General features: G+C 42.2%; 1 protein-coding gene across 1 annotated transcript in view; it reads right to left on the reverse strand.

Moving 5' to 3' along the window:
- gabbr1b (gamma-aminobutyric acid (GABA) B receptor, 1b) overlaps positions 1-26,431 on the reverse strand; it is a 94,897-nt gene that overhangs the window by 32,500 nt on the left and 35,966 nt on the right. Inside the window, exons 7-13 of the mRNA XM_070846537.1 lie at positions 18,188-18,322; positions 16,590-16,760; positions 15,002-15,103; positions 13,904-13,969; positions 13,117-13,308; positions 3,664-3,909; positions 2,359-2,422 (exon numbers count right to left, since the gene is read on the reverse strand). Coding sequence (XP_070702638.1) covers positions 2,359-2,422; positions 3,664-3,909; positions 13,117-13,308; positions 13,904-13,969; positions 15,002-15,103; positions 16,590-16,760; positions 18,188-18,322 — 976 coding nt within the window. The remainder of the gene's footprint in view (positions 1-2,358; positions 2,423-3,663; positions 3,910-13,116; positions 13,309-13,903; positions 13,970-15,001; positions 15,104-16,589; positions 16,761-18,187; positions 18,323-26,431) is intronic.

Raw genomic sequence — 26,431 nt, forward strand, 5'->3', positions numbered from 1 at the left:
CACTTTCTTTCTGACAGTTAGATCCATATCAACCTCGTGTGTGTGTGTTAAGTTCAAAACTACACCAACACTTCTAAAGCTCACTGACTAACACATTGTGTCTCATGTCTTTAATGTGTTCATTTTTTGGTTTTATGGGGAGTTACATGCTGGAACTATTTCTTGCCAAAAAACAGTTTAGCATTTCTGTACAGTGTCTCTGGCTGTAGAGTAGGTTGCCAGATGCAGCAAGATTTTTGGTTTTGGTCTTGTACAATGGTCCATCTAGTACAATGGAAGGATAAGTGGTATGGATAATGGATGGATGTAATAAATATAGTGGTACATTGTCAGTGCACAGTAGGTTTAACCACCTTGAGTTGTCTGATGACATGAACACGTCTCTACCCAAAGGATGCGAGTGCACACTTTATTTTCAATATTATTTCCATGCATGTACAGTTACTTCTTTCCTATAGAGTATAATTTAATATTGATGCCATTCATCATTTTTTAGAACAAAGAATCACCTCGGAGAGGATAGCTGTGATGCTACGAGCTTGCTAGCAAGTCGCTTGAAATTTACAAAACTGTTTCCAGACAAGAATAAGAATAGTATTTCCTCTAACATAATTCATTCTGCTATTAAAAGTGCACACTGCTAACAATACTACAAAGCAGCTAACGCTGACCAATCACAATTTTTTGGTGAACCCTTATAGCCCCAAAATCTATTTCTATTTTTAAGGCAGTACAATCAGCTGTTCCGAGTACCATCAAACAAACTGCAGCTCATCTCTCCCGACTCTCCCGAAGCACGATGACTGAGGTCAATACCAACAGGGAAAATCTACAAACAAGCTTACTTTTCATCAATTTTTCAGTCAAAGAACACAGACAGACTGAATAAAGCACACAGCCTCAGTCATGAAAAGACAGCCAGCCCCACAGACACAGTAAGACACTACCATCACCCAGCCCCCTCTATGCATTACTGAAAATCACAGTAATGCAACCATCACGTCAGAGCAATACTTTGATTAGTGTAGAGGATACGTTGCTTTCTTTTCCAGTGGCTGATGACTATTGCTGAACAACACAGACACAATACCAGCCATAGTTTCCCGATATAGACAAGGGCACAACCCACCATAAAACACTTTTAGTCAGTAAATTGACTAAATTGAGTCAAGTGCTGTAACTAAATTATATCAATTAACCCTAATTCCCAGTCTACAGTGTTCATTCTTATATTAGTGTTTCCAGTAAGTAATGCTGTCCTTCCAAAACAAAAACAACAAAAACATATTTAATTGACATTGCATTCTAGGCCTCCAAAGTAAGAAGGTAAAATCACGTTAGGACCTGTTAGCTGACAGCACAATCATCAGTTACTAGCATTTCAATCAATAACAAAAGAATTCTCTGATATTGGATGGACAATTTTTCAAAATCCTGGACTATACTGAATAACAATGTCTCTAACTCTACAGAGTCTCTGCATAGAACTACAGTATGCAAAAGTCAGTGAGTTACAGTTAGTAAAAGGCAAATGGTAATTGCAGACTTATGATATGAAGTGAACTGCATGAAAGTAAGATGCATCACACACTCATCCACAATCTGAACTTTCTGCCTTTCTACAAATCATGAGATGAGGAATTGTTCGATATAGACTTAATTTCTAGTGGACATTAACGGTTCTATTAATACTGGATTATTACAAGATGATTACTTAGGTAAGGTGTACTCAACTGTTTTAGACTTCGGACCTAAATCTTGGATTTAAAAAATGTCACAACCACAGATATTCCTTTGCTGGATACGTTTTTTAATGTCACATGAGGATTCTAAGACTTATGAATGAACAGATTCGTCTTTGAAAATGATTTTCCTGCTGTCTGTTTTTATCAGAAGTCCTTGGAATTTCTCCATTGTGAGTCACTTTACATAATGATTCTTTACAAAGCACTGATGTCAGGGAATAGTAGCAGGGATAAGATTACTTTATTGAAATGGTAGATTGTGTGTCTCATACAAGCTAATTTGGCAGGTGCTTTGAATAAAACATTTAAGGAGCTATTCATTTCAGAATTAAATTTTTTTTCTGTGCATCTTGTGGCACGTGTAAAAAAAATGAACAGCCTTGCTTTGCCACATTAGATATATAAATTTTTTTTCTTCTCACATACATACACTGCTTTGCTCATACACACAGTCTGAGTCTATGTTTGAAAACCTGCAGTGTGTTCATATATGAATAGAAATGAATATATTTTAACAATTTGATGAAAAGTACAAGATTACAGTACATTGTATTCAATAAGCTGATTATCAAAATGAATTCTATTTAAAAGAGGGACACAGGCTGTGGCATACCTTGAAGCTGTTCAATAAGAGTCCAAGCCATTCGAGAACCTTGAGCGTCAAATACAACGTGACCCTGAAAGAAAAACACAGAATTTGAATGTTGTAACATCCTCCACGCTTCACAGAGATCCCCACTCTCACTCAATTTCAGTTTCACTTTAGGTGGCTTTATTAGCATGGCTGCATATAATTCAATATTGCTAAAGCATGTTAAGACAAAATACATGATTATAATGAAAAATGAACAATGACTGTCAACAATGACAGTGATGAACAATACCAGAGGGTGGGTTAAAGAAAGACTAATCAAAACTAAAAACAACAGGGCTATGGAGGACACCTAAGAACCATAGAATAGAAGCAATATTCATGAGCCACGTGGGACTGAGGGCTCACAGAGGCTGCTACATCTCACCAAGTCACTGAGATAGAAAACGTAGATCTGTGCGATTTTCATATTAGTTGCGAGTAGTTGACAACTCAATCATCTCCAGGACAAGTGGGCAGAGGGGACTCCTTTGTGGGTTGTACTCTTGACAGCAGAAGGCTTTATAGGAATAGGAGTGGGTCACATGTTTCTTTACTCTCATTTTACTATCTAGAGCAGGGGTGCCCACTACGTCGATCACGATCAACCGGTAGATCGCAAAGGTAGTGCGGGTAGATCGCGTGACATTTAAAAAAAAAAGATTTTAGTCCATCATCTATCATCCCTAATTAGGACTAAGCGGTTTAGAAAGTGAATGTATGTATGTATCCTCCCTCTGGCGTTTGTGACTTGACTGACGTACAGGGAGGCCAGTCTGAGATCTCTTCTCTGCTACGGGTCGCAGGCAGGGACATGAGCGGTCAAATGCGTAGATATAAACCCCAATTTATATCTACTGAAGAAGAGATATTCTGAAATGGGGAATAGGATAGGAAGGGATATTCGACTCCATTCAGTGCAAGTCATCAGAGTAAGGTAGTGACCATAAATGTGTTGAATGTTCCAGTTCCTCTTGTCACTTGTGTGCAATATTGATGGTTCCATCACTGTTTGTCACCTATGTGCATTACAGCTTTTATGTGTAATACCAAGGGTTACATTAGCTGCAGATATGCAGTGTACGCCAACATATATTGTGTATATAAAGTATACTCAGTATATATAAAAATATATATATGTTTAGCATTTTTAATGATGAAGATCATTTTGACCTGGTCATTTTAAAAGTAGCTCGCAAGCCGGAAAAGTGTGGGCACCCCTGATCTAGAGCTTTCAACCCGTTCTCACTTTCTGCACTTCCTACCTCATCTTGGCTATGCACTTACTGAAACTCCTTCGAAGGAGCTGGTATTCAAGGCTCGGTAGATCTCAGCTGTGATAAATTGGTTGTTGTAATTGAAGTCTTCTAGCCGATGACCTTTGGTCTTTAGGGGCCCCACAGTCTTGTTGAGAGCCAGGGCTAGAGCCCACACCGCGTCATAGGCCAGTGGGGCCTCCTGGAAACCGCCTGTCTCTTCTGGATTTTTACCTCCAAGTTTAGACATCAACTGGGTAAGAAACTCCTGTGAGGTCTGGAGAGGAGAGAGAGCATGTGCATGGTTAGTCATGGAGGCCATTAAATTGGTACATCTGGATCAGTTGGTCTGGATTTGTTGATTGTACACTGAACATGTATATTTCTTGGTGATATCATTCATGTGGATGAACTACAAAACTGATTCATATAATGGCTTCCATATTTTCTACCCATATAATTAAAGGAAAAAATAGGTTTTACAACTTAGGTTTTATGTTTGTCGCTTGTGCTATTGGCTGTATCACGGTAACAGTGAGAACATGAGAAATCAGGCATTTAAATAGCTTACAACCATCTCTGGGTTTACTCAGGTTAGCTAAACCACTTTAATGTAAAACCTAAAGTGAACACACTCTTGTAATAGATGGTGATCCACAGGAAAACTATGAGTGCTCACAATTTGGGCAGATAAGGTCATTCGAAGTAACAACAGACAGCTAACTAATAATAGCTAATAATTTTTTTTCTCTTATGAATACTTTTGCTAACCAGATTGCATGTTTACAATCTCCACACAACAACTGCATGTGTATATTTAGGGTCTATGTATATGTGTAAAACAACACACCAGAGGTAGCTTGTCAGTTTAACATTATTCTTACAAAGCAAAACCTCACTTTGTTTCTGGAGAAAGGTCTGGCTGAACCCATTATTATTATGGAATAGATTAAAAATGATCTGGCTTGTTTGTATTTCTTTAAACGAATCACAATCATCTCAGAAAGACCACCATGCAGCAACATTGCCATGAAAAATAGTGCTGTGGGGAACTTGTTTAGGTGGAACATTTGCATGTGAGGAGGCGAGCCCTGGCATTAAAACTGATACAACTTTTACTAATGAGAAAGATGAACACAACTTAATCATTGGTGCCCTGAAGGTGTCATCAGTTTATACTCCAGCTCTGGAGGAGTTCACTGGACTCATTAACAGCACAGACGATTTAATACTTGTATATACCTGGAACATATAACATTATTAAACTGATATCACAGAAGCTTGTTTAAGGTGGAACGTATTAGCAACTACTCATGAATTCACCTTGGAAAAGCCCAGACTATGTCTAGCAAGACTCTGATGCCCAATGTTAATCCATTTTCTGACACAGCCACCATTGCTTGAAGTTACTTTGGCACGTTTTAACGCTGGGGGCAGCATGCACCCCTGACATTGACTTGACCAATGTACCAATCACCAATCACTTTAATAACATTGGCAAGTCAGAGTAGTGGAATATTAGTTGTGTTTAACTAATCATAACTATGATGTGTCCCTTTTCTGCCTTGTTGTACTCCCAAAACAACTTTCTTGCACATTCATATCCACAGTGTAAATAAGAGATGGTGTAACAGCCTAATTTCAAGACCAAACACATCAGAACATGTTGACAAGCCATTACAAAGGCTTTGTCAATTGTAGTCTCCATATGTCTAAATTTAGAAGGTACAACCAATGCTTCCTGTCAGTTGTTGAAGTACCTGTGAGGCTTGTGGCCAGAGCTTTCAATGATGCTATGGTGAATTCTCTGAGGAGCTTCTCACTCAGGAATAAGGCTCAGGTTCAGTCACACACCAGTTTACACACCAGACAAGTTTTATTCTTGGAATGCATTTGCATGTTATCAATATTTAAGTCTATGTAAGCTATCAGTGATGGAATTTCACTGAGTGATTTTGCAGCTTTTATTTTTTTGGACCAAGGTAGATTTTTCCAAATTTTGCCTCAACATGTAAACATCTGGCCAATCAACCAATGTTGTTGGCAATGTCATATTCAAAACATGCGACAAGAAGGATTGTATTATTGTCTTTAAGATCTCTCTTTTGTATGAGATAAGGGAAAATAACTACAAAGACAATGATTTCAAAGACAATGTGTGGAGGAGGAACAGCAGATGAGCTACAGTATGACAAAGGTCTATATATATCAACCTTAAACAGTCCGCGCAAAATGTCTGCCACCTCCGTCGTTGTTGTAACGTTACACTACAGTAGTTAGCATTAAACTAGTGAGTTTTAAAAATAAAATAAAAATATGCTGGTGTACTGTGAGCAACATACCCTGCTTCGTTGTGGTTTTGAACTGCTTAAATAAGGAAACTGCAAGTTATCCTTCAGTCCCATGGCTACCGTAGTCTCTGGCTGCAACACTTTATTGGTTATAATCTGTTTGTTGTTGTACAGCTGTTCTAGGGACCACTGCTCTGTCTGAGAGAATAGCTGCTCAGTCTTTCCTCTCTGGATTTAGAAATATAATGGTGTTATTATTTTTAAGCGCTGTGAGCATTCAGGGCCATGAGAATTTACTGAAGGACTTAGGGATGCACAAGGGAATAGCCTAGTTTACATCTCTCTCTCTTTCTCGTACTCGCTCTCTCTAATTTTTTTTAGAACTTAGTCAGACAATAGTTAGGGGCCTCAAAATTCACCTCTGAATTATTTGCAATTTCATGCTGTTGGTGTGTAAACAGTTTTAGTAGGGAAGGTATGCGTTGTTTAACCCTGGGGTTAAAACATCGGGTGGGTGAGGTTTGTGTGCCAACAGGACTAACAACAGGACAAGCAAGGGTTCAAAACCAGCTCGCAGTTGGGATGTGTGACTGCAGCAGCTGTGGACAACACTATGTTAACAAGCCTACGGCTGAAGCTAATTGGGGTACCCATGATATCCAATATAGTTCTAACAGAGAGATGCTGCTGTAACTCACGGAGATGTCTCTCCAGAAGAGACCTGTCTGCAACCATACAGTCGAAGTCTGGAACAGAGAAGCAATTCACTCAGGCCATCGTAACACTGTCATGGTTAGGTTGATTGCAGTAGACTAGTGTTACACTGGTAATGTTAGGGTTGGTATCACCACACACTGACTACTGCCTTCCCAGAGTCAGCACCTCCAACACACAGGCATTCTTTTAAATAGTGCCATGAGAGGGGCTCGTCGCACTCCTTTGCATGACACATGCTGAGGACGCTCCAGTGCATCATCAAGCCACCAATTCAGCCTCGCCTGAAAAATCCTCAACATCACAGTGGTGAAAAACTTTGAAATGGTGTAACTCCACAATTCATTACAACATAGTTCAGTCTTTTCAAGTGTATGATGTGTAACAAGAAACAAATCTCCACATTTTGCTTTATACAGACTTAAAACCAAATCTATTGCATGCTTCATCCAAAAGAAGCCAATGCGGAAGTACCAAAATCTGCAATTATTGGACTGGCTGCTTGAGGCTGGCTTCATAAGGAAGTCAATCCCTATTTACCCCATGGATGTATAAAGACAACTGCATACAGCCTTGGAGGCGGGGCTCTGTCCATTTCTATGAAAGTTGCTCAGTGGTGCATGAAGTCAAAAAAGTTTGACGTCCTGGGTATAAAAGTACCCAGATCTTCTGCATTGTTGGGCTGTCTCGGGTCTGCTGAGCCAGCTAACTTCCTGCCCAGCCCTCTGCTTTAATGAATGGGAATGAAATGACTTCTCAAATGTTTGATCTATTCAGACCGAAAATGGATCAGATTCAGATGGTGAAACGAGACATTTCATGGGGGTTGTGACTGAAATAAACGCATGTGCTGATTTACAGGTGTCTCTTTCACAATGTAAGTTTATGGAAAAAAGTATTTTTGGGCCCAATGGTGTCGTGTCACAAACACCGTTGTTGTAATTACACGATTTGGCCATTATGTTATTCATATGCCATTCATATGCTTTGATGAGGATTTTTCTCTTTAAAAAAAAGCTTTACAAAAAACCTAGTGCATAATCTCATTGGTGCAGAAGGTTGCGGTGCTTCCTTGATTCAAAAAACGCATGGACCTAAATTATCTTGTCAATTCTTTTGGACTATATCTTAAGAATAGCTTCTGCATGTCTGCTCCAGTATCTCTGCTGCTTTCAGGTTTTTTTCCCTAAGAAAGCGGTGGTTACCTCTGTAGGGATTTGTGCGCTCCTATTTTCTTCTTTTTTTTTGGCAGGATTGGAATTTTCTTTACAACATGCAGAGTGCTTGGTGGTTTGCTGAACACTCCCTGCATTGCTTTCTCTTACGCCAACCCTTCTTCAGATGACCTTGTGTGAGACAGCCAATGCAAAGTCCTTTTGATGTTAGGAATTTGTTCTGTCTTTGGGAATCTGTTCTTTTATTTTCTAATGGAGTTCCAAGGCATGGGTCTTTTCACAGTATATGAGGGGACTTTGAAAGGCATCAGCTGGTTTGTCTAGACCATGCTTGCTCCCTTGTGGTTGTTGAGCATCACTGTGTGCTCCAGCCAGAGACACTTGTAGCAAAACTGCTATTCTTGGGGTTACCTCTCTTATTAATTGTCTTTGGCATCCCCTTTCTGTGCTGACATCAAAAATATCTCCAAACAGTGAGTCACTGATGACTTTACCTTGCCTTGTTGTTATTTAGGACTGATATGCTTGATTTCTCCTCCATTCTTTCAGTTTATAGGGCAATTTTGAGATGCCATTCAGGGCTGTCCATCTCATCCATGAACTCTACAACATTCAAAGTGTTTCAACATCGTACCAGGAACAAAGCGTAGGCACATAATCCTTTCCTGCCTTCTGATTTTATTTGGAACAATTCAGAGGCTTTATTCATGCAATTCATAGCTCATCACCATAGAAATGCTGATGGAGCCTCTGAGCTTCTCTGTAACCTTCATCTGGCCTCATGTGTTCACAACTATGAACAAGTGGAGACTCCCCACTTGTGAACTGCAGGTACAGTAACCTATCTTGTTGACTAGCAGTCTGTTCAAATGCCCTAATGAACGAGTTGTAAGTAAGTTTTTCTGCTTAACAGCGTCTCTGTCATCTCATTCTGTAGCATTATTTCACAATTGCCATTGGGAGTGACAGACTGCTGTGAAAGGTCTGTAGGTAATGCTAAACTGGCTGCTAAACTTCGAGCCAAAGGTTTGAGATGAACACTGGCAGTGTTTGCTAGCTGTTTTGTGCCCACAGGTGCAGAAAAACTCACTTGTGTCTCATCTTCTTCATCTTTAACATGACAGCTTCCTTTTGATACTGTTCTGTGCATACCTTATGAATCATACTAGTCACCAACAAACTTAAAGTTTACATGTAAAATGACAACAGTATATATGAGTCCAGTATTGACTGTGCAGTCCACAACATATTTCACACAATTTTTAATGGACAGAGACTTGCACCATTTACTGAAAAACATTTGCTTTAGCAGGGGAGTGCATGGAGTCCAGTTTGGGTAATGGTGTCTGTTACTGACAGGAATAGTAAGGGTTGGAGCAGTAATGTAATCATTCCACAAGGAGGAAGTTGATGTGAGCGGGTGTCACAGGAAGAGAGTCCAGGTAGGTAGGTGTGTGTGATCTTAATAGTCATTCACATGTGGAGGCCAGAACAGCTTGTTCTAAATTAGCAGCAAGCAAGTGGCTACCGAGCATGTTTAGGTGAAGGAAATGCATTTTCTATGTATATAGGAGCCCTTCCAGGACGGGTCAAAGTTGAGAGCCAGATATGAGGGCTACCAATCATGCTAACATGCTGTCCCACCATAACCCAGTGTGGGAATTGGGTCAGAAATAAAGACAAAAAAAAAAAAAAAATGTCATAGCTGTTGAGCAGACAAAATCACCTTTTGTCAGCTCTGACGGGCAGTGTCATTTTTGCATATTTAAAAAAATTCAGTAGTGCATGGGAAAGTAGTGCATAACCACAATGATGAAATGGATGTTTTGGGCTACGGAGTCATCAATGATTAAAGCAGTGGGGGGCAAGAGTGGAGCATGGAGAGGGTTTTCTTTAAAACAAGCACCATAGAACTGTTTCCCCTTTGTATAACTCCATCTGTACCAGCAGTGGCAGCAGCAGTGGGAGTTGGAACAGCCATCGCAGCTGGGGCAGATGCATCAGTAGGGTGAGCTGGTGAGCCTGGGTGGTAGCATGGCAAAGCGGTTAACAAGGTTTATGGACAGAGACAGTGTAGCGTGGAGACTTCCCATGTTACCACATTTGACTACACCTCCTACCAGGTAGCCTCAGAGCTGAGAGTAGAAAAGGAGAAAGGCCCACAGTGTGATGACGGGTCCCAGAGAATGATATCTCAGATGACTCAGTTCAGATTTGAGTGGAGGTGATGATACTGCCAGGTCACCATTCTTTTTGCTGCCCCTGACAAGCACCTCGATCCAGCTAGCCAAATGTTTGGGAGTCGAGCAGGGGGAGGGTGGTGGGTGAGTTGCTGGATCTCACAAAAAGGTGTCAGATATAGCTGAGTTCATCGACAAAATCTTTTTAGCCTGAGCAGAGGTGTTGTGGATGAAGCTGGATAAGAGACTTTATTTTTTAGCTCACCCAAGAGTCTTTGGACGTCCCCATTGAGTTTAGTAATACTGTTGTTCACCCTCTTAAGCAACTGGCAGCCTTCACGGCAGTGTATCTGATCCAGATATAATCAGTCAACTACTGTCACAGGGAAGAGAAATATAGAGCAGTGGAGGGATATAACCACAAAGAAAGTCGTGCAGCGCTGGCAAGCTGCTTTGGCTAAAACAAGCTGGTGCTAACTTGCAGCTTATTATTCAGTGAAAGCGATCTCCCTTCTGATCAAACCTCTATATTCTGTGTTCAGTACTTTGTTTTGATCAAACACAGGATTGTTGAGGCACAGAGGAGGCTTCTGTGGGGATAAGCTGTTAACTCCATGCTATTTTTATGGTGTTGTGGTGTCCACTTAGTGGCTGTCAGTGGCTCAGGTTAGCCCCCTTAGTTGTTCACATATCGTGAAATATACATCTTTCCACAGCCAGTTCTTTTGTTCACCTATTTTGAACTGACTGGTTTGTCAGTCATAGAAACAGAAACTCCATGAAAGTTCTTTTATGTAACCCACCCTCCCTGGAGTCTGCAAGCAATCTAGGGGTTAAATTTCACTGAAGCCAATAATTTGACAACCAAGTAGCCAGAGTGGTATAATCATACAACGCCAACGCTTTTTCCTTTATCTATCATCCAAAGCAAAAATGTAGAAGCGACAAGTGTCACATCCAATGTCATTTCTGGACAAGGAAAGGCGATAGCTGAAGTACAGGCTGAGAGGTAGACAGAAAATATTTGATCACCGTCACATCGGTTCCAATGCTGACAGAGGCAGAAGTTTACAGGTCACGCAAAGCCCCCTGCAGAGATCAGAGACAAGATACCTGCTGCCAAGTCAGGAACCGTTCAAGTCTTGGGTGTGAGGAAAGTGAGGGAAAGAAGATGGAAGCTATTCACAACTGTTAAAAAGCAGCCCTGCACCTGAAATCTCCACAGCTCACCCTGGAGTCATCTCTTGCTGCTCAGCTCCTCCTCTGTCTCTCCTGCAAGCCAACCTTGCTAAAATACAAAATGTTGTTTATTTTCTATCTTGCCTGAATTTATATGTTTGTATTGATTTTGTTAACTAGCTTATTTTAGTGTTATCATTTTTAACCAAATGCCACAAGCTGTATGTGTGTCAAAATTCATATATCAATATCTGAACAACCGTGAGCCTTTAACGTGTGTTGTTTGATCTCAGTTATTTAAGTAATTCTCTAGAACATTACCTACAAAATCAAGCTTCACTGAAATGCAAAGGTATTTTTGTGTTTCTTGGTCAGTGGTGTGAGGTGCCCGTTATGTTCCTTTTTTTACATAACCAACTTCAGCCACCTGATCTCCATCTCCACAAGTCTGCAGCTGCAATGCAGTTTCCTTCATACGTTACCCATCCCACTCAGTGACACTCACGGAAAAGTAAGTGTACATCTCTTTTCTGGACTGATCTAGTAATTTAAGTGGCCTCTCTTACCAAACTAATTCTAAATGTATTATCATCTTTACTGCTTCCAATGATGGCTACTATTCTGTGGATGTTTTGGTTTACTCACTAGTCTGCTACAAACGTCTTTGTCAGCACTTAATGTTTGTTGTGGTTGTGTCCTGTTGTCTGCTGTGGTAGTAATAAATGTACGTAATTATAAAGTTGTCTTCCTCAGTTTTCTGTGGCTTACGTGCAGTCAGTTTATGTACTTCAATCACTTTTATGGGCTCTATCCGAGTTGAAGTTGTTAGTGTTCTCACTCTTGCATAAGAATGAAGGAGGGAGATACTGGGGTTGTACCCTGCTGTGGGCCATTGATTTTTAAAATATAAAATGTATAGATAAAATATATGTATTTCATTCAGTGATCAGATGAGTCATCAGCCCATTACACTGCCAGAATTCAACCCAGAGGGAGTGTGACTGGTGATTGATGTATTCTGAGCAGACACTGAGCTTAAGATATAAGGGAGAGGAAGCGACCTGTTTTTTTCTTGGGTGATGTCTGTGCCTCACACAGTCAGTGTCACTTCACCGCACTGTGATCAATAAGCGTTCGCTGTTCACTCCAGCAGATAACATGCTCTGAAAATGAATAAAAGTCCACCTTCTGTGTTTCATGGACACTTTGTATGAACACCAGCATACAGAGCAGTATCCTGGAAATGCTACCCAGCAAACACCTGTGCAGCAAGACACTACGTTTTGTAGGTCAAATAAAACTTTTAGATCCATAATTTAGGGTTCATTCTAGATTGATTCAGCTATGGGTTCAAGGCTATGGGTGCAACCCAATCTCCTAAAAAACATCAGTTATATTTAACAAATATGCAGTGGCAAGTATTTTAAAACGTAAAAAAAAGTTTCATGTTGTGTTTTTGATTGTTTTTTTCTCAGCATAATGAGCAAACATTTACATTGAACATATCTGACTACAATATTCACCAGCACAAACGTTCACATATGTTCATACTTTCTGGTCCTAGCAACTAAGTATTTAGGCCTTTCGTATCAAAAACGATAGAATTCTGCAAATGTAATGTAACTCTACTTGTTTCCAGTGCAGTCCTTGTTTCAGTAATCTTCTACATTCACTCAGAATACTGTAAAGAACTTAAAATCAAAAATGATCCTGACTAAGAATATTTGAATTCTTTGAAGATGTTTTTACATGTTCTACTAGTAGGCCTACAACCATGAAAGAACTACTCTCCACTACAGATAACTTTTAGCATTCACACCAATGCACAGTACATAGGTGTTTTGCTGCTGTAGCAAAATATAAAAAGTACAAATCCCAGCAGTCTGCAGCTGCAGATGATTCTGTTGAGCACCACTGATAAGCCACATTATAACCCTTATCTTACCAGGTTGGAAGCTCCTCGCACCGTCTCTGGGTTGAGCATGACAATCTCAGTGGTCACATGACCCTCCACAGCCTCCGTCATCTGCTCCACAGTACAGTTAATGGAGGAGTCCTTGGTCTTAAACCAGTTGTCTGCGTACCAGCCGATGAGGAACCACACATACTTTTTTCCGTACAGCTTCTCCTTGTACACCTGGAGAGGGACAATGGACAGAAAGACAAGAACACAGAGATTAATATTTGATACAGTGAGGCAAAGAGAAAACATGGAAACAACTCTCCTGTCAGCGCCAATAAATGACAGACTCATCATATCGTTTAGTTTGTTTTTGTGGTTTTTATGTCATCATTTTGAAAACATAAAGGTGGATTGCATCACTTCAACTCAGTGATACTTGAAATGCGCATGTGATGGATGGATTTGACAGACAATTTAACATCCATCATGTCCCTTTAGACTGTCACTGATATGTAGGTAAGAATTCAATAAGTGTTGCTCACTGTTCAGTGATCAGTCTTAATGTTGGAATGGTTGGAGTGGTTTTCAGATATTGAGTTCTCATATCTGAAATAGCTATTCTGCCACTGTTACTAATAATACCACATTAGCCCTAGCAAACTAGCTGTCTAGCATGGAAGCTCACAGGAACAGTGAAGTGGTAAGTTTGCATAAAATTTGCTGTTAATGAGTCATTGCAAACAAACAATAAATAAATGACGAGATGGAGAATCTACGTAATGATTTATTTCCGCATTCATGCAAGAGTCTGAACTGGAGAACACATTACCTCACAGAACACCTTCCTGGCCTCCGTCTCATAGAACAGGCCAACAATAATTCTGGCATCTTGGCGCTTGGCAATGAAAAAGAAAAAGATAGAGTCAAACATAAGGTGCAGATGAAAAGCACAAGTTAAAGGCCCTGCAAAGTGGATCAGGAACACAGGCATCAACCCTCCTCCCAGCGCCTGCGCCGCACAGTGGCAGCCTTCCTCTTCACTGGGTTACCTTCCTGTTGTAGATGACTGCACACCAAAACTAGGCTGGCATGCTGAGCAAGGTCATTGTACTGTACAGTCTGTGTGTGTGTGTGTGTGTGTGGGGGGGGGGGGGGGGGGGGGGGGGGGGGGGAGGCATGCTCTCATTAAAACACCATAGACAGTATATAAGAACTGGTCATAGCCACACGCTGGTTTGTGGACCACCGTTTTGAAGCCTTGAGTTTGGCTTTATGGCCGTTGCCATCTAGTGTGAGATGTTCCAGTGGCTATAGAAACAGTATTTCTGCTTGAAATGCCCATCCCTAATGCCAACATGCAATGCAATATTCTACCCCATACCTGTGCAATATAAACTTCCTCATATCTGTGCAATATCCACGTATTTATACTAGGCTACCACTTTTTCTGCTACCTTTTTATATACTGTGTTTTTTATACTGTGTGCACTTTAAGGAGCTGCCCTTTTAATCTCGTTGTACCCAGTAGAATGACAATAAAGGCTTTCTATTCTATTCTATTCAACATAAAACATTTATAATAATGGAAGCTTTGAACATGTGGACCTTGACTTTTAAGCTGTGTAGCAAATTCAAGAAGAAGAGACACTGCGTATTGGAACCATAATACTATGTTGTGCCTGAATTTATATTAACGAGAGAAGTTGTCACTTTGTGAACGGATCTCTATCGAGCATTAGCTTTTATCACAGTGTTTATCACAGTCTGGGTCACTGGGCTGCTCAACTGGAGCTACAGAGATACAGCATGTGGCTGATTGACTCCACATTGTGGGCATAAGAGTGCTTCTTTAATTCCTGGGCTATCATAAGCAAGTATCCAGGAGCAATCTGCTGATATGTGTCAGGAGAAAGGGAGGATGCTGCACCTTGAGGTTTTTGACAGCCACAGCAGGGTCGGTAAGGAAGCTCTGACGAACACTGATTTCAATCCCTGCCTCCTTCACCCTCTCCTCCAGATCATCCAGAGTCTGTCAAACACAGAGAGAGACACGATAATGAGCATAGCTGAGCAGAGGATGACAAGAACAAGAGAGACAGCAACCAAAACAGGAGTTGGGTAAATACCAAAATGAAATTTAAAGAACAGTAAACAGCAATTAAAGTAGGAGTGAAGTAGAAAGGGAGGAGATGAGTTAGTGGCTTGGAGACATGATGATGTGCGTGGGTGAGGATACCAGCATACAGGTGACACAGGTGAAGACACACAAATCAAAGGAAGCTACAGGAACTGTGAGGGCATGTATTGTCACTAAGAGGAGGCTGCCCCAGATACGTGCAAGCCCACATTAATGTTTAATCAACTAGCAGGTGAAGTACGTTCTCTGTAATTGGACTTGAGTGAAAAGCATCATGTTTCAGATACTGTTGATGTCCGTCCTGTTGGTCCTCAGAGTGAGTAGCTGGCACAACTTTCTTTGCACAGCATTTGTTTTTATCTCTTTACCTCCACAGGTTGATTGTGGCTTAGTTGCTGGTCTTTGCACACATGAGGACAAAAAAAGAAAACACAGCGGCCAGGCAGGGTAAAAACCACCATCAATTCTGAATGCATGCACCTGTGGAAAGACAGATAACATGCAGCCTCACTCTCTACTGGATGCTGTGCCATTACTTTGCTATGGTCAGTAATGTTTAGCAGCTCCCCGAAACTTAGCTGAGGTGAAGGCCTGCAGTCATGTCAGGATACTTAGCCATGTCAAGATACGTACATCTGTGGTAGATTTACAGAGAGAATGTTTTGTCATTTTTGAAACGATGGCTGTTCTTGATTTCTGACAGAGGTAGACAAAAGCAGCTTCGTATTACTGGGTGGCGACTATTGATCCTTGCTGTTAGCTGGACATGCTAACAATAAACACACTGTTTAATATAGTCCTTTACACTTTTGTAATCAAGATGTTGATGTTTGGCAAGCTAAAGAAAAAGACACTAGATAAAATCTAAATGCAGTATTTTACTAGAGCTCCATGCACAAAGCTTCAACAGATGGAGAAATCACAGCGTGATACTGTAAGTGTAATTCATGTGATGGCATGCTGTTTGAAATTTTCTTTTTTCTTTTTCGATGCCCCAAACACAACAAATTGCGTATGAGCTTATAACAGCAAGGAAAGCTCTGCAGAGCCCTTCAGTGCCGCACTGGCTTAATGACATGTCGGGTAAGTTTCACAAGATTCGAGGCTGCTCTGAAGACCAAACTGGATGACTTTACCTTCATGGCATTTTTGGAAGAAATCCACACCAAACCCGATTGCCCCCCTGCTTAGGGGAGGGGTTTAGTGGAAGGTCAGTTGACAAATAAGTTCAAAATATGAACTGGGAAGAAAATTTGGAAATATGGGTGCTACAAGAAAATCTATGAAAGTACCTCTAAATGACGACAAGTAGTGTCTTCCTTTTTAAACTCTTACACTTGGCTGCTTTTGAACACTTTCAGCGAAATACATGACTCACTGATGTAAAAACTTCTGTTGTTTGCTGAATGGTGGCAATCTTGGTCCATTTCCACTTCTGAAAGAGCTGCACTCGAGTGGGGTTGTGCAGCGTGGCAGACGGATGAGTACGGAAGAAAGTGGGAAAACGCTGACGGTTGGACAGTGCTGGAGAGCTGGAGCCATACGACAGCTGAGACACGGAGACAGAAACGTGTTAAAGTCCATGTCATCCTGGTGACTTCAACTGCTTCATCTAAAAACTAAACTACTAAAGAAAAAGCACAAAATAAGTGAATAAGTGAATGCTAGTTAAATCATGGAGAAGCTAACACAATATCAACATTTACAAAAAGCCTTCTGAATATGTTTTAAGGTTACATTGATCTCTTTTATATGTACACACACACACACACACACACACACACACACTATCTATGTGACTGACAGTCAGTTCAGTGTTTACTATATCAGACATTTAAATCACATGGAGGGCTAGAATTCATTTGCTCAGTGTAAGACTGAGGGCCTGCAGACAGCCTGGAAGAATACATGAGAATGGAGCCATAATCAGTTTACAGTATCTTAATGTTTCATTCATTGTCCTTCAGATAAATCACACTAAATCAGATTTGCTGAGTTATTCACAACCTTCACTGATTGCCTGTAGTTTTAAAGCAGTACATTATGGAGTGAACAATGACAGAGAAATATGGGTCACAGTCTTACTGTAGGAACTGGAAGAAAAGCTCTCTCTGACACAAAAATAGCTGTGCTTATGAAAAATAAAGGAATATGTCTGAAACATTTTTAGTGTGAGTGCACTTCACTAGCATTCCCCAAAGGGCAAAATGACATTAATGCTGTACTTGGATCCCTGAACCTTTGTCTCAATCGATGTCCTCATCTAAAATGAAAGCTGGAAAATGAAAAACTGTCACATGAAGTGACCAGGACATTTTTCCACCTGAGAGGATAATTAGTAGCTAGTAGCTTTAATCAGTGGGAATGCTTTCAGCCTGATAATCACTAATGGACTGTGCATTGCCAAACCTGTTCCACTCTTCTTTTCTTGTAACAGTGAAAGAAACTCCCCTGTGGAATTTCAAACCAACTCACAACTATCAACTCTTACAATGATCCCAGCCACCAGCAAGTTAGCACCGAGCTTCCAGATTCCTCCAGCCTGCAACCAGGACAAAGAACCACAACCTTCTTCCAGCCTGGATCATCAACAGGCTGAGAAAGCAGCACACTGAAGGACATTCTTCTTCCTTTTTAAGGACTGGTAACAAACTCTAACTGGGCATTGCGGAGTGCTTTCTGTGGTGTTTTCATACAGCAATACCCAGAGATCACTTATCAAATAAACACTGTTGACTGCCTTTCTTTTTCCTGTATACCAGGGTTTCTATGTATGAGGCTCTTCTTTGTTGAGTCATGGTGGCTATCACTGTAATGCTAACTACCCAATTCCTATTCTGGTGTTTTCTGTCTGTCTAGAAATCTAAATGCATCACTTTCCTTATACCAATTAATTCTGTCCTAGGAAGACCTACCAGACTGTGGCATCATTTTGATTGACTACTGTTTTATAGACATCAAGGTGAGGGTTCTTACCACTATGAGGTTCCACATGCGAGCAGCCTCGGCCACTAGCGTGGACACAGAGCTGCAGCCTGGCATCAGGACAATCTTAATTGGCTCTGTGTACAGAAGGTCATACAGCAGCTTGGTGGCCTCCCCTGGATCACACTGTGGACACACAGACAGACAACAGGGCAGTCAGTAATGTATGTGGTACAGGGGGCGCTTGTGAGCAGCAACATGTAAGGATGTGCTTGATCATGCTCTGCACAGAGTAATTTTTTCTACATTAATAATGTAACAACAGTTACAATGATCGACTGTGGAGAGAAGTAACATAATTCTGCCTGGGATGTCTAGAGCAAGAAAATCAAGCCTCCAGAGGAGACCTGCAAAGCAGTGAGCTCACCTGAGGAGATGCCCATAGAAACAACCTCCGGTGTCATGGAAGGTAGAATAAAGAAAAACCAGTGAATGAGAAGGTGTGTGCAGACTTTTTACTGGTACTGGTTATGCATATAGACTTATATTATATATATATATATATATATGTGTGTGTATATATATATATATATATGTATGTATGTATATATATACACACATATACATACACACACAACACACATATATATATATATTTATAAAGTCTCTTGGGATTGTTACATATATCACCACTGCCTTCTTCTGTATTTCAATCAGACCGTTGTCAGGCTGGTTAGCCATCACCAGTTTTTGCCAGTCTGGATCTGGAAATCCCACAGGCTCTGACGCTCACCATTCCTCTGCCTCCCTCGCTCCAATTTCAGGGTGCTGGACATGGGATGAAGTCCTCCATTCATTGTGAGGAGCTTCCCTGTCTTGATGTCACCAGCCTCTATCTCCTCCTTTAGCCAGCTTATCATACCAGCAGAGTATGTGATGACTGGCAGGGCATAAGTGTTGACAGCTCGGACCTTGTTCTTCCCGTTCAGCTGACTTTTCAGGTCCTGCCTTACTCTGTGGAGGTATTTGGCTGTGGCTGACTTCCTTATGGCCTCCTCGTTCCCAATGGCCTGGGGGATCGCAAGGTATTTGTCGCTGTCCTGAACATCTGCAATGCTGACTTCTGGTAGTTCAATCTCCTTGGTTCTGATCATCCTCCTTCTATTTGATACCGCACTTATCTAGTCCGAATGACATTCTGATGTCATTGGTGTTGATCCTGGTGATGTGGATCAGTGAGTCGATGTCTCACTCATTACTGGCATACAGCTTGGTGTCATCCATGTAGAGGAGGTGACTGATGGTTGCTCCGCTTCCGAACCTGCATCCATAGCTCCTCTTTGAGATGATCTGCTGAGGGGGATCAGGCCTATGCAGAACAGCAGTGGGGATTATGCATCACCTTGGTATTTGCCGCACTTGATGTTAACTTATGCTGTTGGCTTTGAGTTGGCCTCCAGAGTTCTCCCTTCCCTGGTGTACATATCATCTGTGTCTTCCCCTATCTCGTGCCAGATCATCTTGTGCCCTTGTGTCAAGCTTTCCAGCATCCTAGTCAGTGTTAGAATCTTGTTGAGTGTTGAGTCTAGTCAGGTTTGTATTTGTCAGTAAGTATTTTTGGACTGTCTGTTCTTGGTGCCTCGTCTCTTTTTTTGTCTGTTTCTATCTGTTTGCCTCACGACTAGCATTTGAGTCCGTTTTCTTGTGTGTTCTTCTGGTGGCAACAACTTTACACTCCAAACTGGGATAATTTACAAACCTCATAATGACATTACCAGATTTGAACACTCCCCACTTCATTTTTGGTGGAGATTTTACACCATTCATATTCTAGGTTTGACTAGGTGCTTATCCCTTAAGTAGCTTGCATGTACACACAAAACACACGTTCTGCCAGTCTGTTTAAACACAAGCTCACGCTTTAGTCAGAATTTGAAACTCTACTGATCAAGGAAATTGAGAATCTTACGCTCAGAATAAGTGAATTTTCAAACATGAGGAGAGGGCTGGTAAACTTCTCTTATAACTGCACCACGCTTTATCCAATAATCTAATACCAAAAAACGGTGATCAATTTGAGATAATCCCAAATGACCATAACAAAGTAGATAACACATTAAGCCCCCTCACAGAGTGTGATATCAAACAGGCAGTTAGCTCTTTACAAAATGGGAAAACAACTGGTAGATCTATGATCGACTTTGTGGTAGTGTCATCGGATCTATGTCTTGGACACTCGGGTGAAGAGAGATGCAGAGCTGTCAACTGATCACCACCTGGTGGTGAGTTGGATCAAATGGCGGGGGAGGCTGCCGGACAGACCTGGTAGGCCCAAACATGTAGTGAGGGTTTGCTGGGAACGTCTGGTGAACCCCTGTCCAGGAGGTCTTCTACTCCCACCTCCGGAAGAGTTTCGCGTACATCCCGGGGAGGTTGGGGACATGGAATCCGAGTGGGCCATGTTAAAAGCCTCCATTACAGAGGTGGCTGCTGAGAGCTGTGGCCAGAAGGTGGGCAGTGCTGCTTGGGGCGGCAACCCAAGAACATGGTGGGGGAGGCCGTCAAGCTGAAGAAGGAGGTGCTGAAGAGCACTTTGAGGAACTCCTGAATCTGATCAACCCGTCCTCTGTGGAGGAGGCAGAGTCTGAAGACTTGGGGGAAGCCTTGTCCATATCCCTGGCAAAGGTCTCCAAGGCAGTTAAGAAGCTCCCTGGTGGCAAGGCGCCAGGGGTGGATGAGATTCAACCTAAGATGCTGAAGGCTCTGGACACGAGGCACGTGGAGGTCAGGGACAGTACCTGTGGATTGGCAGACCGGGGTGGTGGTCCCCATTTTCAAAAAAGGGGACCGGAGGGTGTGCTTCAATTATCGGGGTATCACACTGCTCAGCCTCCCCAGGAAAGTCTACTCCAGGGTGCTGGAAAGGAGGCTCCGCCTGATTGTCGAACCTCGGATTCAAGAGGAACAATGCAGATTCCGTCCTGGTCGTGGAACAGTGGACCAGCTCTTTACCCTTAAGGGGCTGTTGGAGGGGTCATGGGAGTTTGCCCATCCAGTATACATGAGTTTTGTAGACTTGGAGAAGGCCTATGACCGTGTCCCTCGGCAAATCCTGTGGGGGGTACTGTGGGAATATGGGGTACCGGGTTCGTTGCTACAAGCTATTCGGTCCCTGTATAACCAAAGTGAGAGCTGTGTCTGCATTCTTGGCACAAAGTCAAGCACGTTCTCAGTGGGTGTTGGCCTCCGCCGAGGCTGTCCCTTATCACTGATCCTGTTTGTGAATTTCATGGGCAGGATCTCAAGGTGCAGCCAAGGTGAAGAGAGTGTCCGGTTTGGGGACCTCAGAATTGCATCTCTGCTTTTTGCAGATGGTGTGGTTCTATTGGCTTCCTCAGGCCGTGCCATTTAGGATGTGCTGTGGCGGTTTGCAGCTGAGTGTGAAGCGGTCGGGATGAGGGTCTGCACCTCTAAGTCTGAGGCTATGGTTCCCTGCTGGAAAAAGGTGGATTGCCCTCTCTGGGTAGTGAGTGAGTTGCTGCCCCAAGTGGGTCAGTTTAGGTATCTTGGGTTTAGGTATCTTGTTCATGACTGAGGGTAAAATGAATGAGACAGACGGATTGGTGTGGCGTCAGCAGTAAATCAGACGCTGTACCGGTCCGTTGTGGTGAAGAGGGAGCTGAGCCGGAAGGCGAAGCTCTTGATTTACCAGTCGATCTGCGTTCCAACCCTCACCTATGGTCATGAGCTCTGGGTAATGACCGAAAGAACAAGAACACGCATACAAGCGGATGAAATAAGTTTCCTCCGTAGGGTGTCTGGGCTCAGCCTTAGAGATAAGGTGAGGAGCTCGGACATCCGGAGGGGGCTCGGAGTGGAGCCGCTGCACTCCTTCACATCAAAAGGATCCAGTTGAGGTGGTTCAGGCATCTGGTCAGGATGCTTCCTGGGCACCTCCCCTTAGAGGTTTTCCGGGCATTTCCCTCTGGGAGGAGACCCGGGGGCAGACCCAGAACTCGTTGGAGGGATTACATCCTGATAATGGACACTTTGAAGGGCATTATCCCGCTTATTCCATGGTCATTTGCCAAAGACAAAAGTGACCATATCTTTATATTTTCATGCATTTTGCAACCAAACTCTAAAGTTTTTGACAAGTTGTAACTCCGTTACCCTGGTAACGCCTGAGGGCTGACTAATACTTGGATCAATTATTACCACCCCATTAGGTGCTTATGCAATGGAAACATTGTTCACTACCCCAGAAAATAGGACAGATCATAGATACAACATGGCAACGGGAGATATTTCTTGCCCCTCAGCTCATAGAACCCTTTGGCTCAGCTGTTAGCCACAAAACTAACATTATGCTAGCAAGATTCAACGTAAAGAACACTGTGCACAGTTGGCAAACAGTAAATATAATGTCACTGTATTTTAACTACAAGACTAGCTAGCTAACCAGCTATGCCACTGTGCCCAAATCAGTATCAGGATTTTCACAGACCAATGAATGGTGGAGTGTAACGCTCCTGTCACTGCAGCTGAAGCTGGGAGCTCAATGTGACATGTGAGATGATCACTTGTGCTGATTTCACCCTCCAGGATTGTTGCCCTGATTTGATACATGCTGACGGTTTTTACTGCCGTGCAGACAAAAGCTCCAGATCTCAGGCTTTCCCACATGAATGGCAATCATTAATGTGAACTGTTCAAAGATGTGATCAGAGTGATCATGTGATCTAAAGTCTCAGTGAGTTCAGAGTGACTCCTGCAGCTTATGTGTCTCCATCTTGTGGTCTTCAGAGGATGAGACACTGAAGGACCAGCGTTCCAATCACTGTTGGAAATAAGCTAGCTTGGTAATCACATTGTAAACAGGCTCTCGCTGTGTCCCTGTTTCTAGGTTTACTCCAGCCAGCCATGCTACTAATTTAGAACAGCGACAGGATGGGAGATCATATAACACACAACTCACTAAGAGAGGTAGTTAAAAGAAGTACAGTTTTTATTGTAAGATACATTGTTCCTTCTACGTTGTGCCCATGCTGTATAAAACCATACACAGCTGAGTTGGGGCAGGGCCAGCAGGCGGAGGGGCAAGGTGAGACACATTCCACGGTACCTTCAAAAAGAGTCAGGCATGTCTCGGGAGACAGAGACAGCATTCATCTGCGTAATGCATGTTACAGCTCCTCGCTTTCTATTTACAGCCTAAGGTCATCGAAAAATCAATAAGCTACGTAAATGATAATGGTGAGGGAGTGGTGACTATTAATCATTTAACAGAGAAAGGGGGTCGTGTTTGGAGGACCAAATTTGATTGTTGTTTTTTTTAATCATTATTATTATTGTTGCTATTGTTATCATTAACATTTGTCATTATGCCATATTACTACACACAGATCATTCAAAGCAAAGAAAGCAGTTTGACACAAGGAATTGCTCTAAGCACTACAATACCCATGAGCCATGCCCACCATTGCTATGGAGAGAAAGCCAGTCAGACATGTGAATCAACTCTGGTGAACTCATAACGCTATGTAGCAACAGTAAAATGTGTAATGGGTAGCCCCTTAGCGTCTGCTTGATACGTTTGATACGAATGGTTGGATGTTTCTTATTGGAGTTCACCTTGGGTGAATGTCTTGTACTAAACATCTGAACTTATCTTTATGTTCCTTTGTTTCTTTTAATCTTTTATCTTTATCTTTGTGTTATCTTTTTCTCAAATAATCAGATATTTTCTGTTATATTTGAGAAAATGAGCACCAGTAGAAGAAACACTGAAGCTTCTTAGGCAGGTTTGAGACAGGGCACACTCTCCTTCATTACTAGCTAGCTCCATTGATCACACATAGCAACAAAACAAGCATGAATGGCACAGCGGCTGTAAATCACAGGACACAGGACGTTTTCCTGGGAAGGCCTCACATTGGGCAAGCACAGAAATTGGTATCCTGTTGAGTTTTTCCTGTGTGGCATGACACTACTATTATTGACTGGTATTACAATTGCACAGGTCCCATGTGGCAAATTGTGAGTTTTTCATTTTGGGCTATATAAATGAAATTGAGTTGGCACGCATGGATAGATAGCAGAAGCCTAGGGTTAGTCAAATCTCTGCAGTGTTTGTTGCAGTGTCATTTGGCCAAAATTGTAGTCCCCCCCCCCCAAAAAAAAGAAAAGAAAAAAAAAAAAAAAAAATGCATGAACTGCATGAATGTTTGGTAATGCCTGACTGTGTTTGATTGAACGATTTGATTGGTGCAGTATCTGAGTGAGAGCATGGGCAGGTTATGAGACAATAGGCCTCTGAGCAGCAGTTTGTAGTATGCATTTGTTTACACAAGAATGGAAGTGATTTTCAATTGAATGTTGACTTAAAATGAGGTTTGGAATTATATGACATACAGTAGAATGTACTCAATAATTTTGAATTATTTTCTATATATAATAATATATATAACAAGTCCAGCTTACCTAACAGAGAGCAAATACAGCAGGATTTCAGGAGGATTCAATTACACAGGAGTGCCTTCAGCATCACATAAAAAACTCTAGTATTCACATCATTCATGTTACTCTGGTTAAGGGTAACATCAATTATGGAGACAATTGTTTAATTAAATTAGAAAGTCAGAGGCTATTTCAGCTAAAAGCCATAAACATTTTAAACGGACATTATTTCATTTCCTGCAAGAGTTTGCCCAGATCAATAACTGACAAGATGTAAACTTGGACCTAAACGGTCTCTTAGCAACCAGCTCCTGAAGCAGTCTACATCTTTTCTGTGAGTTAAAGGAGGCTGCTGAGGCATGTGCTGGATTTCATCTTCTCACCTCAAGTGGATTGGAGAAAGCTGCCCTCATTAGTCCTGAATAAATAGATTGGTTTGTAAAGTGGATCTGCTGTAATCTGGAGCCGCATTCCTGTCAGCTGACTCTGTGATTAACCCTGCCAGTTGGAGGAAATCACAAACACATTCAAATGAGATACTGAGATAGCTGGCCCCTTCATCCTAGTCCATCCTCATCCCCTTCCTCTGAACCTTTGGGATCTGCCTTCAACTTTCAGCAGCGCAGGGCCCAAATTTAATTGCTGTTTCACCAGACCCAGAAAGCTGGAGAAGTGTTTTGCTCTGCTCACCACCTGATGATACAGGCTATATTTTTTGGCCTTTTGGGCATCACAGCGTGTGGTGTAGGTGTAGGTGTATAAACCAGTGGTCCCCAAACTACGGCCCGCGGGCCGGATACGGCCCACCTCCACATTTGGCCCGGCCCCCAGAACAATACCAGAGACGCATTATGATTTTTTTTTCAGTCTGGCCACCCGATCGAGACTAATACACGCATAGAACGTGGCATTCTATTCCACCCTTCTGCAGTCTGTGCCCCTATCTGAACCCCCCCCCAGAAAAAAAATCCTAGACTCGCCCCTATCAAATAGAACGGAATAATGGCGAAAAGGTTAGGTAAGAGAAAAATTGATTCAGAATGCAGGGTATTTAACCTGCAGTGGACAAACGATTCTTTTTTTGTTCAATGCAAAGAAAAGGCTGTTTGTCTCATCTGTCAAGAGGCGGTGGTGGTATTCAAAGAATACAATCTGCGCCGACACTATGACTCCCATCACAAAGACAAGTATGATAGCTTGCAAGGCCAAATGCAAGCAGACAAACTCTCAAAGCTAAAAAGTGGACTGTTAGCTCAGCAGAATACATTTGTACGCCAAGCTCAGCTGAACCAGTCATCCGTTCGGGCCAGCTTTCGGGTTGCTCAACTGATAGCAAGCAGCGGTAAACCTTTCACTGATGGAGAGTTTGTCAAGAAATGTTTGAATGCTGTCGCGGAGGAGGTGTGTCCCGAGAAGAAAGATGCCTTTAATGCCGTGAGTCTGTCGGCGAGTACAATCACCAGACGCACTGAAGAAATCGGGGGTAATGTATATGCCCAGCTGCAGCAGAAGACAAAAGAATTTGACTTTTTTTCATTAGCACTGGATGAGAGCACGGATGTGCAGGACACAGCGCAGCTGCTCATTTTTATTCGTGGAGTTAGCGCAAACTTTGAGATGTGCGAGGAGGTGGCAGCCCTCCAAAGTCTCAAAGGGACTACGACGGGGGAGGATATTTTCGGCAAAGTATGCCAAACCATGGAAGAGTTGGACCTGGACTGGTCAAAGCTTGCCATCATCACGACTGACGGGGCTCCTAGTATGGTGGGCGCGTCTCGGGGTCTAATAGGACGCATGAACCGGGAGATGGAAGAACGGGGTCTCACCGCCCCGCTA

Source organism: Pempheris klunzingeri, chromosome 16 (genome assembly GCF_042242105.1).
Source record: "Pempheris klunzingeri isolate RE-2024b chromosome 16, fPemKlu1.hap1, whole genome shotgun sequence".
Taxonomy (NCBI): Eukaryota; Metazoa; Chordata; class Actinopteri; order Acropomatiformes; family Pempheridae; genus Pempheris; species Pempheris klunzingeri.